Source organism: Amyelois transitella, chromosome Z (genome assembly GCF_032362555.1).
Source record: "Amyelois transitella isolate CPQ chromosome Z, ilAmyTran1.1, whole genome shotgun sequence".
NCBI classification, from domain to species: Eukaryota; Metazoa; Arthropoda; class Insecta; order Lepidoptera; family Pyralidae; genus Amyelois; species Amyelois transitella.
In genome coordinates, this window is record NC_083535.1 from 9,145,359 (window position 1) to 9,160,507 (window position 15,149).

The 15,149-nt window shown below is 35.0% G+C and overlaps 1 protein-coding gene across 3 annotated transcripts in view; it reads right to left on the minus strand.

Moving 5' to 3' along the window:
* LOC106133791 (homeobox protein araucan) overlaps window positions 1–15,149 on the minus strand; it is an 89,961-nt gene that overhangs the window by 17,353 nt on the left and 57,459 nt on the right. For all 3 annotated transcript variants that reach the window (XM_060953512.1, XM_060953514.1, XM_060953513.1), the window contains exon 3: window positions 3,088–3,200. In XM_060953512.1, coding sequence (XP_060809495.1) covers window positions 3,088–3,200 — 113 coding nt within the window. The remainder of the gene's footprint in view (window positions 1–3,087; window positions 3,201–15,149) is intronic.

Genomic DNA, 15,149 nt, shown 5'->3' on the forward strand with positions numbered 1-15,149 from the left:
TATTTTCAGCCACTTCCAACGTGATTCATGGACGGATAAATTTCAAGTACGCCGTGAAACGTATAATTTAATCGATGCGTCCGCATAATACATTGTTATGACACTCTTACGACGACTGCTCTCGGGTTATAGATGTCTCTTTTTACTGCCGGCGACTTGGAAGTGTTACGGTCCGTTTTAAGATGCTAATTATCTACTTTTAAAATAATAGATGGCCTCTGTATATTTCCTTAATGATTTTATCTTAATATGAAGTTTGATCCTTATCATTTTTTAATATTCATTATTTGAACATTTTGGATTTCACGATTGTTTATCTATGTTAATTAAAGCACGACGGACATTCTTATGAGCACGTAGCAGAGTTTACATTAAGTTGAATTAATCTTATTTGGCCTAAAGGTAAATGAGGAGATGAATGTCGGGGTGTTTGCGCTGACACGCCTGACGGGTTGATAAGTTTGCCGAAAACGTCAACACGACGCGTCGACCGCTCGCGTTTCAAAGAAAAACTGTGAATTAATCAGGCACTAGCGCAAAATGTATGTAATGTCATTCGTCTCTGTCAGTCTCGCGGGTGGGCATATGTGGAAATGAGATGGAGGACAACCAGGAGTGGTTATCCGGTCATTTGTCCCTAGCGAGCTACACGCACCAGCGCGTAGACTACGTGCTTTTATCTAATAATAAAGTTACTACAGAAGGGCCACCAAGGGCAGTACCCTTATAAGGATGAAACGGCCATAGAAAAAAGGAAGCGGTGTGGTTTCCGACAGATTAGAAGTCAACCACTCCCATCTTTATCTGTGACTATTGCAGAAGGAAATGCCAAAAATATTAATTTCACTGTAACAACAGACACCAAAAGTTTCACGAAAACTAAGCCGACCCCTAAGAAATTACATTAAATCACTTTTTTCATACTTTAACATGTCAAAGAAGTGTGAAAGTGAAAATTAACATCTTGTTAAAAAAATCTTTCAAAACGATATTCCAACTTTATATTTTTTGCTTCTACCGAGCAGCTGGATTGTATCAAATGGATTATCAAAAACTTCATTATAACTACGTCGCGGCACGCATGCGCCGACGCACGCAGTTCATTTTTTTCGTAACCGCACAGGTGTCAATGTGCATTTACACCTACTTAGAAAGCATGTTTATTGATGAATTGAAATTTATTACAGACCGATTGTTATGAATGTTAATGTTATCGGTTTTGTGTATTTTTGTGAGTATTACATGAAAAATGGATATCTCAAGCTGTTAATATAATCTGAAAGGGTTTTATAGCTATGATGTAGGTTAACGTTTTCCTAGTGGTTACGTAGGTCAAAAGGTAAGTTAGATTAGCTGATATTGGTAAGAAATCTTGAATAATTCGATAAAAATGTGTATATGTAAAGTGTAGTAGGTTCCGGATTAACTGAGCTACGTGCTGTTACTGCATAAATATTTATATAAATTACCCGTGCACTTATTTCAATCAAAGTTTATATACTTTTGACTGGGAAGACGGGCATGAAATAACAAAGGGTTTATTTTGCAACACTTGTTTAAATACTAATGAAGACTACAATCAGAAATACTTTATTCGATTTAAATTACTTTATACTACTTATTTATTTAAGTGGATTAAAAGCGTCAATTAAGAAATTAAAGTTGCTTAAAATTTTATATCATCCTCATACGTCAGTTATTAAACGGCGGAACGTGTTAACCTAAAAGCCGGGGTTATATTACATATTAAACGATGGCGAAAAATAAATGTAGTTAACAACCTAATAATGACAAGAGATTCTACGTTGTCTGCATCGGAAATTGGAGATTGACTAGTGATGCGCGAAATCGATTATATTTTCGTTAATTAAGTGTCAAGAAAACTGATACGTGGATCGTAGTGGTCGGCGTAAGCAAGTGGTACCGGTTAGTGTCCTTAGTAAAGTTTCTCAATAGCTTAAAAACAACTTCAGTTTCTTCACAAGACATATTATGTTTTTAATACACGATTTGGTATACACTCTGTTGCATACAGACGAGTAAAAATATTTGGCTAAGAATATAGTAGGTAAAAATAACTGGTTTCCAAACTAGGTAAGAACCTGTCCCTACTACCCCCAATAAAGCAGTTTTATAAAAAGAAATACATGGGAAAAAATATTTTAATTTTATCATCTTCAAAATGCTATAAATCAATCACGTAATTAATTTAACATGAACACATTCTGATTTAACCTAACACTTTTATAAATCGATAATCATGTGAATTAATTTGGCACATCACTAAGATAAACCTCTAATCGCCGCTAGACGTATCAATTTCCCATCGCGTGGAATATTTTAAATTTTGACCGAAAGCGATTTGGATTAAATTTACTTTGGTTTAGATATAATGGTTGCATATTAAACATCTATTTTGTCTGGTTAACATATAAGTATCCATTTAGTTTTTGACTTGAATCCTAATTTTGATATATATTTTTTTTTTATTTGATACATTTGACTTCCAACTGCCTGATGGTATGAAGGATGAGGTCTTAGTGCATAAGCTTAAAATAAAGCCTGTATCTTGCTTTTGTTCCCAAATTAAGTAAGGGGTAGGGAATTCAATGTTGAGCAGTTGGCATAACAATACAATTTGTTTTTTCGGAAAGGTACAATCTCTACTTCTTCTTATTAATTTTGTAGTTGGCGACTAAAGCACTATCTAGAAGAACAATACTTAGCATTCAGGCTTTGTTTAGATAGAGAGGACTAGCTTTTGTAAACAGGCGTTATTCAATCAAGTTGATGATAAAATAAAATATGCAAATCAAAAGTGTTTTCATTTCAATACACGTCCAATAAATAGAAGTGCTATTTATCACAGAATGAAATGTGGCTCAGTTACTTACTATACCAAAAGGGGACACATTTGCACAACATTACAAAATTTATTAAAGTCAATGCGAGCTAAATACAAATACGGGCCTTCGCATAGCAGACTATTAGAGAGATAAGTCTTGATAGGGTAGTGTTATGTTAATCCGGGCTTTATCTAAAGTGGCACGGGTGGACCTATGGGCCTCATAGACCCTGGGGACTTACCCGTAGGCAGCGAGCGTGGGGTCGTAAGGGTAGTAGCCGCCCGAGGGTTGAAGCCCGGCTGACGTCCACGCAGACATCTCGCCACCACCCTCTTTCAGCGCGTAAGGGTTACTCTGAAACACCACACAAACAATAAGTCAAACTTTGAAACATTTGGAAAAAGTTTGTCAGAAATAATGGTTTGGATAAATTTTTCTTTCCGTATTATTGGAAGTCTCACATTTATTACATACGTTACTACTGATACGTATAAATTACTTTTGGGCTGAGAAGGTGGCTGGTTTGCCTTATAATTAGAGCTGATTTTTTGCCTGAGTTGATTCTCATACATTCAGGGTTGGCACGAACATAAAATAATGATTTGACCTCTATATATCACAATACCAATTGAGGTACTTCATAATTATTTAAAAACAAAACGAAATATTAAATAACACAAAAAACCTATAAAAGTTACCTACTTAATTAATAAAAATCCATGGCCTTATACTAATTGATGACCTAGAGGGTCAAATAAGATAATCCGATTCCATCGCTATTTATTAAATTGTCACGTCCCTAACCTTTCATGTAATTTGAATCTTTTCATAATGCAATTGCTAACAAATACCGAACGCCATCCAGGATTTAATTAAAGTTAACTCCGAACAGGATGACAATAAAAGTCCCAAGTGTACGAACATATCACTATCCCATTTGCATAATGTCGGGATAAACTATTAAGGCATTTGCACCCTCAGTGACTGATAGTGAGGGACAGTAGGGCTGCTACGTAGGTATATAAAATCGAATGAGCGTTTAAACGAGCCATAAATGCGTTGTGGTGTATGAATGTTTCGAACGTTGATGGAATTATCATTGATACATTTAGCATTTAACTGACTTTAGTAGTGCTCGCTCGTGTTACAGTTAAATTTCTCTACTTAGTACTGCTCATATTTATTAAAGGTTGGTTTATTAAACTATGTTACATTAAAGTTAAATGTACGTAGTTGATAATAGCAAGACCATCAAAAATGAACATCGTTTATAAACTAATTTATCTCTTTGCCTAAATTAATGAGACAATGCGAAATCCCATTTATTTTTGGTAACATACCAGTACCTGTGGACTGTACTTTTAGATTTAAAATTAACAGTATACTTATACTTCACAAGGTTAATATAAATATTTTCCTACGCTCAAGAAATTAAAAACCTTTTTTTCCACGCGTCGCCAGCCCTGTCTACTGCATACATTAAGACAGACTAAATTAAAAGTGTGAACCCCAATTCGGCGCATTTCGATAATACGAGAAGTATTATGATACATATGGTGCCGCGGAATAAGAGGGCCGAAGGAAGAGGACTTATTTGTTCCCTCTTGTGAGGGTCGGGTTTTCCTTTCGCGAAGGCTGTTTGTTTATTGTATAACTCAATCTCTCACCAGTTTTATTGCTTTTCGAAAATATGAACTCGGCGAGCACGTATTTTGAATCAGTGTTCACTTTGTGGCTAGGCGAAGTGAATTTTAACGTTTATAGTGTAAGTTATTTTGATGTATAAACTAAGAAATCAAAATAATTATGATGATGATGTATGTTATTGATAAACTTAGACGCAAAAATGTTTGAATCAGATTTCACATCTGTCTCTACTTTGGTAACTTACAGGATAGGACTTGCATAATTGTGGCTGGTTTTGATTATAATACTCGGCTATGATAACCCGTAATTATGTAAGCTAAATAATAATTCATATGTCGTATAAATAAAGATTTCTTAATATTAACAGCAAAAGATTCAAGAAAAAATAAACCGTAGGTACACTGGCAATGTGTAATAATAATGCATTTCTAATAAATGATAGATAAATTGAATCATAGATTATTATTCTTTTTCTTTTAAATTCGTAGTTTTATATGACATTCTGAGGTGCTCAATTTGTTTATTAAATGTTATCTCTGCTACGATCGTTGACTTTCCCTATAAACTTGTTTGGTGGCATTTTTGCATATCAACCTCTGAGAAATAATTCCAAGTCCAACTTAATATATACCTTTGACACATAATTAAACTAGCTACCACAAAGATTTGTTAAATAATTTTTCTGGCTAACTTTTTTCGATTTATTGTAACGTTTCTAAATAATTTTAGGCACCTAATTTCATAGATTTATGAAATTATTTTAAATGCAGCGATCATGTTAATATATTTAATTTAATATGCATCAAACTGTTTGGGATAAAACAAAATGTTAAATTTTCTTTCGTTTACGTTAACATTCAAAAGAAAAAGAGGTAAAGATTAAAAAACAGACCTTTGCTAATGTTATGGATGTAGCGTACCATACAAATTGAAGGTAAATTGCAAAAATATAATTGTAATGCAGAAATTACAGTCTTGAAAAGACATAACAACCTACAAACTACGATTAAACGCGTCTTGAATACGTTATTCTTATAATCATTCTTCTATTTATTCAGTTAATCAACTTTATACATAATTGTGACATGAATGCCATTACAGGTTATTATTAAACAACTTTTATGTCAACATGAGTAAACATAGTTTTTAATGGTTGTAACGAAATTGATGTAAAATTAATGTTGACGAGGTAAAAAATGTATAAACAGTTTGCGAAATGTAACAATTTCATATTTTTAGTGTTTACATTGGTAAAATATTTAGCGGGCCGATCGGGCGAGTGGTTTTAGCAACTCAAAGTTAGTGAAGTTCAGTTCAATTCAATGATTGATTGTCGAAATTGCTGGGTGTACCATTTGGGAGGGCCATCTACCTACTCTCTTAGTATGAAGTGTTTTTTATAAGTATGATAATGTATTTGATCGCAACTGCAATATTGTAGTGACGCTGCCATATTTTTTATATCAATAATGTTGTTATTGTTATTCGTATTAGGCCATATCTTTTACCAAAGCCTGATCTTAAGTTTAGTTGGTAGTTAGGTTTTATTCATACATTATTTAAGTACAATTATAAAATTTTTGCATACGGAATTTGACTTTCCAATTAGTGTGTTGCAAACTAGCTGTTTTTTTTTTCTAGCTTATATAATAAGTACGGGTAATTATCACTCGACCAATATGAAGGAAATTTATCGTACAACATGTACCACTAATTGCTTAGCTGAAGTAAAACATAATCGACGCTTCGTTACTTAGCATTTGCTTAACGTTATTATGTAGTTGGATATATATTTGGTAAATGTGACTGACATTACATACGAATAGACATGATGACCAAGGCAGGATTTTTTTATCTTTATTCTCGCTTAAGCAAGCAAAGGTAAAAAAAAACTACTCAAAAGATTCAGCTGAAATTTGTAGGTATAATGAGGTAGAATGAGGCCTATACTCACGTCAGAGCAAGTATACAAACATCCTACTAATATTATAAATGCGAAAGTTTGTGAGTATGTCAGGATGTCAATATGGATGTTTGTTACTCTTTCACGCAAAAACTACTGAACCGATTACGATGAAATTTGGTATGTAGGTAGCTGAAAATTTAGAATAACATACTTTTTATCCCCGTGGGAATGATTCCACGCGAACAAAGTCGCGGGCGCCTCTAGTACATAATAATTACATCCATATTCCTTTCGGGGTAGCAGAGCTAACAGTCAAGACTGAAAGGCCATACGTTCAGCTGTATTTGAGATTCAAATAGTGACAGGCTAGCCTATCGCCTACAATAAAAGTCACAAGTTTATTAGCATTTCCCTTGGTCGCCTCTTGCGATATCCATGGAAAAGCTATAGAGTGGTCTTATTATAAATTTTAATATTTTTGTTAAAGAAGTCTTTTTGGTAATTCCTAGTTCCCACACAAGCGAAGCCGGTCGGAGCTTGATAAAGTATAAAGGTCGGTCGAACGACTATTACGATGACAGGACACCTGCCTTTATAGGAGTTTCGATTAATTATCCAGCTTATAATATTATAATATGTAATTGCTATTTCATGTCCCTAATCAATATTTAATTACCATCTGTTGATTGGTGTAATGTAATGACAATACTCATGTCGTAACAATTATTTCTGTACATTTTTGTAAATGCGCAAATAGGAACATACATACATACATACATATGATCACGTCTATATCCCTTGCGGGGTAGACAGAGCCAACAGTCTTGAAAAGACTGAATGGCCACGTTCAGCTATTTGGCTTAATGATAGAACCGAGATTCAAATAGTGACAGGTTGCTAGCCCATCGCCTAAAAGAGGAATCCTAAGTTTATAAGCCTATCCCTTAGTCGCCTTTTACGACATCCATGGGAAAGAGATGGAGTGGTCCTATTCTTTTTTGTAATAGTGCCGGGAACCACACGCAAATAGGAAAATTTCGTTAATGTTACTTCCCGTGGGAAATCTCCCAAATCTTTAGAACCAGCAGTTTGGTTGTCGTTGTACTTTGATATGTTAGTTATAGTGCTGTAAAATTTCATAATTCTTTTTTTTTTTTTTTATTTCTTCATAGATTTTTCTATTATTATATAATTGTTGGTCTAAAACACAATTTCAACATTAAATATATCAAACAATATAAGGCAACTTTTATGAATTCACATAGCGAACAGATAACCTGTCTATTGAATTATATGTATAGCTTAAATCAATTTTCTCCTTAAAAAAATATTGTCTTTTTCAGAACCTAATCTCTAAATTATCTGTTCAACTGTAGCCACGGTAAAAAGTCTAGACTATAACGGCAGTCGCAAAAACAAGACAGCTGTAAATGATAACTGCATCATTAATATCTATCAGTGCATATAAACAGTGAAAAAAGAGTGACAAATTCGCGTCCGCAACTCTTTTGTGGCGGCGAGATAAAAATCCTCCTTCCTGGGTGTGACATACCCTCGGAGTAACTATGAGTGATGGCGGCCTCTCCCCAGGCATTAAGACACGTGCGGAGTCATTAATGATCATTGTGACACAAGTAACACGGCCTTTTGCAGTTTTTCTGAGATTACATTCGTTTTCATACTAGTGGAGTTAGCTGTTTTTGATAAGGTTGTCGAGTGTCCGTTTTTAACTGTGGACTCTTACGATAATCTAAACAACACCGTGGAAAAAATGATTTGATCATTATTATAAATTTATTTATTTTTGTGGGTATATAACCTTGATGCTGTAATTATTATTAATGGCGTAGAAAACTCTTGTAAGTACAAAACGATTTCAAACGAAACAAGGCATTCTAATACCTACCGCATCGCATCGCGAAAGTAAACAAAAGCTTCAAATTAAAAAAAAAGAATTTAAAAACAAATGTGAATTTAATAATTAGGCTTATAAATGGCAACCAAAGAGGCAACAAATCATTCCAAGGTAACTGTGTGATAAATCTCATCTGCAAACTCAGAGACCTACCCTTCTTTCCATAAGACTGAATCCTAACAACATTTTAATCAATTCTCCACAGAGTTCGCGAGTCAGCGCACAGATAGACTCATTACACCAACCCCAAATAAATATAAACAGTAGCAAAGGGGCCGACCCCACTATTAACGTTATTCACACGACTCGGTGGCTCCATAAATAAAACGCAAACTAGAACCCTAGAGCAAAAACAAGTTCACGTTTGGGTGATAGTGGTTCATAAATAAGGTTGGTTTTCATTGCATTATCTGGTGATAAGTTATTTGACGCTTCATAAAGCGGAGAGGCGCCGGCGCGCCCCCGATGCTGCCAAATTGGAGTCGCTTTGCTTCTCAGTGTAGCTTGATGGTACTGAGTCGTGTTGGTGATACCATTTTCTGGACCATAAACCGCGATTTAGGGCGTAGGCAACAGCGAAGCAAGTGCCTCATTTAGCCGCTTCGCTAGCGTGATTTGGAACGCTTTCCCTAACTATATTTGCTCCAAAGTGACTATTGTTGAAATAAACATAACATTAGGTATGCCACGCTCGCAAGTAGTGCATTTGTTGATCCAGCAGAATCGCTTTTCAGGAACAATAATTATCGAAGATTAGTCGTAGCGCAGATACTGATGTGCAATTGGGATTATCAAAATCTGATTTTCGAATTTAAGAAAGAATGCCTTCCGATCTCTTTCCTTTGATTATTAATATTAAGAATAATCACTCAAAAATAGTGTAACAACATGAACTAAGCTGGGCTTAGGTTCCCCTGTTAACCAGTTCAGATGGTACTTAATTGAGACAAACCCCAGATGATAAAGTACAGAATGTTTCCAAATTTTGTATTTCTGAAATCTCATCACTATTTTAACAAGTATTAATTAATATAAAGGCTGTAAACTTTAGTTTATATTTCAAAATACGGAATATGAATTTCAAATGAAGTTCATAATAGATGGTCTCCAAAATAAGTTGAACTGAAAAACACTTAAACATTTAACCGACTCCATAAAAGTCGTGCTATATGGAAATGAAGTATGTAATTTTATTTAGAGAGAACGAAATAATATTCATGCAATAAAATAATAAAGGCAAACACCGACTAGCAAAATCTGAAAGTGAATTGTAGCGAGTGGAAAAAAGAATGAGTCTAAGTGGATAAAAAGCGAACACAAGCGAAAAAGTCATTTCATGCCGCACGGTAGTGACGCAACTGGTTACAGTTACACGAATTACAACCTTGAGCGTTTAGGTTAGGGGTCGATATCGTCGCGGCCGAAGACACCGTGGTTAAGTTCAATAAAGCTTTCCCCCAAATAAGCCATAAAATGGTGCGGGCGCCCGCGCGCCGCTCCGCCAGCGTAGGTATGTTCCCGTTCCAATTATTTGTTTGTGGAGGCACAATAATTTTATTTTACGTTTTATTTAACATTTATTTCGTTACGGCAATTTCACGGGTATCAAAGAATTGCTAGATTGTGATTTAAACGGAATTGGTTATTTTCCACATCGACGAATATAAGATGACTATATTTCATTGGGTGTAGAGTTAACGCTGTTTTATTATGCGCGATATTATTTCCTAATCGAAAACTAATCTAACAATAACTTATTGGAAACTGAGTAGTAAATCACGATTGAAAATTAAGAAGGGTGTTGTGATTAAACAATAAAAAATGCTATTGGTACGATTGTGTGTGTATAATATAACTTCAAGTCGTAATAACTCCTTAATCATTTTGAGTGATTGAACGCCACGGTTGTAGCAGTTTTAATCAATAGTCATTAAATTAAACAGCAAACAAAGTAATGAAGTTAACACATTCATGCAGCCAATTATAGTTACCTGCATTTGATTTATTAACGATCAAAATCAATATGCTATATCTAACTTTGAAATTCTTATCAGAATTTTCATTAAAAATTACAGATTATTTTGTGATTTAATTATAACTAATCAATTTTTTGCGACATCTTTTTCATATTACCTGTACGAGTCAACACCTTATTAGATTATGAAAATAATAAATTTTCATAATATTTGTAAAATTAGGCTGTTTACCCATAATGGTGCTAAGAAGCAAAGCTTTTTCATTCTTTGGGAATGTGACATGAATGTGACTCTCTCTAGTAATTTTTGTCCTACTCCTAATGAAACATTGTTCTTACTTTAAATGCTTAACATTACACATGAGTAATTAAGTGGTAGGTACTTTATGAGTCGCGGTTAGGGTAGGATTAAGTGCGAGGCTGGCCCGCTCTCCGAATCAATCACGCAGGCCAATAATTGATCGTCCCTCCCTAATTACCCCCCTTACACTCACGGTTCATTTAAGGCTGCCTGTTGTTTGTTTTCCTAATTAAACTGGAGCTTTATCGGTTTGAGATGTCTAACCAATGTTACCAACTGTTACCGAGGAAAAGACGCTAAATTAGTCCTAAAAATTCCTGAAAAAAATAAGCGGTAGAGATTTTAAATAAGTAATTTTACAATAAAAAAATTGACAATACGGAGCAGGGTAAGAAAACTACCATTAAGTTTTATAGTAATTTAAAATAAAAACTAATTTTTAACGAGATCTAATTGCTAGCCTTTTCCGTTTATTACCTCTGATTTCCTTCAATATTTAAATATCAATAGTATTAAAATAAGCGCCAATATATGTTCTGAAAATGCGCCAATTCGGACACTACCATAGCCAAAATCGCCAAATCTAGCGGCAAGAACGCTAAGTTGGCAACTCTTCCTAACTGATACCGTTGCGTTTACGATGCTGAGTTACGGTCGCGCAACAATCTGACCGCATATTGTCTGAGCTCCAATTGACTTGTTTAATCCCGCTTTATTGTTTATTTATTTATAGCATGGCGGCGGAGTGTCATTACCTAATTATTTAAGGTTTAATCTAATTAACTATGATAAAATTGATTTTATTAATTTGTTTTATATGTAAGGACTATTCTGTCAACATTATAAGCTCAGTAGTCGAAAATTAGAGTTTACATTTCGTATGAATAATGCTTTCTAATGCAACATAGTAACAGCTTAAGTGGCAGTATTTTTACTATTCATTGATAAAAATTCTGTAGCTTCCTCCGTGACGAGAAAGTATACCGGATGTGAACTATGTAATGAAAACTTACAGTGATAGCAGTCACAACCCATAAATGTATAAATATTATTAAAATAATATATACAAATCACACGGATAATGAATGGGAGATAAAGATAAGTTGGCATAATCATTATTTATTCTGACTTATACTTATATCTGTCTTATTAATTCCATCCTGAACATGACCTTCGAATATTTTCGGGACTATTGACTTTGTCTACGCCGTATAAATAAAGACGTTATTTTTATTATAAAATCTAAACTAAAAGGAATTTTATTTTATGTCAATAAATTTTATTTGTATCAACTTATTCACAAGAGTATAAATTATCAGTAATTTATCAGCAAATGACACAACGCATGACGGATGAAAAAGTCTCGTTTGGCGTCTTTAATGCGAGTGACAACGTACAAATTAAAAGTTAAAACCCGCAAGTTTCCGGCTCTCGTTTATCGCATAACATATTTATCTGATGCCCCGCTAAATAGCCATCATTCGAGCGAAGAGGGTACAACGCAGAACGCAGCTGTATACATCGTATAAATTACCTATAAAATAAGGACATTAAAAACCATTTAAACCTATGAATAAAGCTATATAAATAAATTATAAGCATAATTTTGATACAAAAATAAATGTTGGAGGTGTCTGTGTTAATGGTTGACGTCAGAGTTCGGGAGAGGACAATACGCCCCCGGGGTGCCTTTGTGCCCCGGATTCCTGCCCGTGACATCTGTCCGAAGTGTTACAATAACTGGCAAAAAACTCACTCCAAATTCACCAACTGTAAAGCTGTGCGATTATTTTCCGCTGAATATACAATGTCGCCCGCTAGTAAAGCCATTTCACAAATATCTTCATTGGCTTTGTTGTCACTGACGTATCATTTATTCAATTCTGAATTAGGGCCCTCAGCACCGCGGTGGTCCCACAGACTGATTCAGCAAACGTTGTCATAATATTATAAGCGGCGTTTAATTTTTGCCATTTCAAGGTAATTCTATTACTTTTTTTTTGTGATGTGGATGTAGATATTTTTTCAAATTTATCTTCTTTTCATTTCGACATCTTATTCGCTCGGAGTAGAGCAGTTCTACGATTATTAACGAAACTTATATTTAGTATTACATACGATATAATTTTGGTTTACACAAATTATACCTACAGCTCATAGTTTTATAAAATTTTCTTCACTTGATTAAAATAATAAATAAAAATCATTTTCTACCCACGGAACTCTAAAACAAACTTGAAACTTAAATTAAATAATAATGTGGCTATCTCAAGTTCAATCGACACCTTATTTTTTATTCAACTAATGCTCAGAGGTGGCTCGCCGGGCGGCGCGGTCAGAAATTATGCTTGGATCACGTTTTTTTATTCCACTTCCGGCCAAGATAACGGTCGAAATAAGCACCTTTATGTTGTTAAATGATCACAGATCGCTTCGTAAACGACACGTCCAATATAATTGTTTGTATTCAAAAGCGGACGCGACCCTTTCACCCCGTCGCCTCCATTCAATTATCTCCCATTAGACGATTTCCTTCGGTCAAGCGACCGCGCAAACTTTTCGCTTAAGATTAATCGCCGCCGCCTCATCGTACGGAAAGTCCATAATATCTTTGGTTCCGGACGAAAACAAAGGGCTCTAACAAATTTCCGGTATCGTCCACAGATTGCTGACTAACGTCTGCTGTATGACTTCAATGAAATATGCATCACCGATTGCGATAGTTGTAGGTGTATTCAAACAATAGTAAATACATTTAGGCTGGCCATTATTTGATTTATAGTGAAAGCGTGTAGGTAATTTATAAGAGTGCGAGTGGACGGAGGGACCGCGCGGCGGGAGTCCGGGGAAATCGGGAAAAGCCAAAGATTTATGAGCGGGCGCGGGCGCGGCGACCGCGGTCAGCCAGCGCTGTTTGCTCACTCATTAAAGTCGGCAAGTGAACGCTTACTGCAAAGACGAGTATATTTGTGGAGCAATTAACGCGTCCGAGGTGAGATTAGGGTTGCGGCCTGCCGACCTATTGTTTGTAAATGATTATGAATGCTAAATGGCCAGCGACAAACGACACAGTTGACAGCCCTTCCATTTAGTGCGAAAGTGGAAAACTTTGTGATTTATGCATCGTTAGCACAGTTGAATCTTTGTCTTTCAACTATAAATCACATGTAAGTAGCCTGACGGTTTTGATGATTTCTAGGCTGTGACGCATTTATGCTCTCAAAATTATTGCAATTTGATGACGAGAAAAAACGTAAAAATGATGTGCGAAAATCGTTCTAACTCACAAAAATTATTGATAACGAAAATAGCATGAGTGAGTACGATATTTTACTGTGAAGTTGGATGTTTTGATAATAGAATTATTGTCAGTGGTATTAGAGAAATACGTTTTTTTTTTCTGTGTTAAATTCAGCCATCTCGCTTGGAAAGCGTTGCGCGGTAGATAAGGCCGATACAGAAGACCGTCTGGATATCGCAGTGTAAACACGCCTGATGTCAATCACGGCGAGGCGGCTCTTTACAACATTTTATCGGTTGTCACATAGGTAATCAGAGTATAACGCATTTGACATAAATCGCTGATGTACCTAGAGATAAGCCCACCCACGTTTTGCTAGCGATATCAATGAAGCAATGGCGGCCAGCATTTGTACAAATAGGCCGGGGCAAAAAGACACATGTCGACATATGTTGGTTATCGTGCATATGCAGTCATACTGCGAATTTTAATTTAAAAAGTAGCTGTCCTATTAGTCGATGACCGGTGTATGTTATCGCTCTAAAACACTGTTATACGCGTCATATCATGTCGATATTTTTTACAAAATTACTTTTAAACAGCGTGTGAAGCACCCTGATAACCATCATTTCTGTCAACGTCCTGTTCAAATCACTATACACAGCGGGTATGAGTCTATAATCGGTAGATATTTATTATAAAATATACTTTTCATGTCTAAAACAGATTTATAAAATAGAACACTAGACTTTTCTACATCAATTCCAATAATTTATTTCAATTTACAAAACCCTTAAAATCTATTTAAAAGTATTCTTATTAAATGAAAATAAGCTGTGTCTCATTACGTGGGTAGCGAGTCGCTCCAAACTAATTTATAAGAGGAATGATGGGTCATTCCCGTCATAAATAAAACCCGCCCTGTATACATAGATAAGACTACCCTTAGGATTAAGCCTATTAAAATAATACAGTTCCTAATAAAGGCATTTTCACTTCCATTTATATTAAACCGTATATCAGGTGGCAGTTAGCTCAGGTAAAAAAAAAAAATAAATAAAAAATTTTTTATGGAATGACATATTACTTTTTAAATAAAGTTTTACAATAAACTTTACGCGACGAAGCTACTGGTGAAAGCTAATATTCTATTATTTTTGCGATGGCTTAGTCTACGTCCACCGAGTACCTACCACTCGGTCACCCAGGTACTGCTAATACTACTAGACTAATACGATACTTAATTTCAAAGGCTACTATAGCGTCTTTACATATAATTTTCATGTCGATCGTCAATGCGTTAGGTTCATTTTTTGCA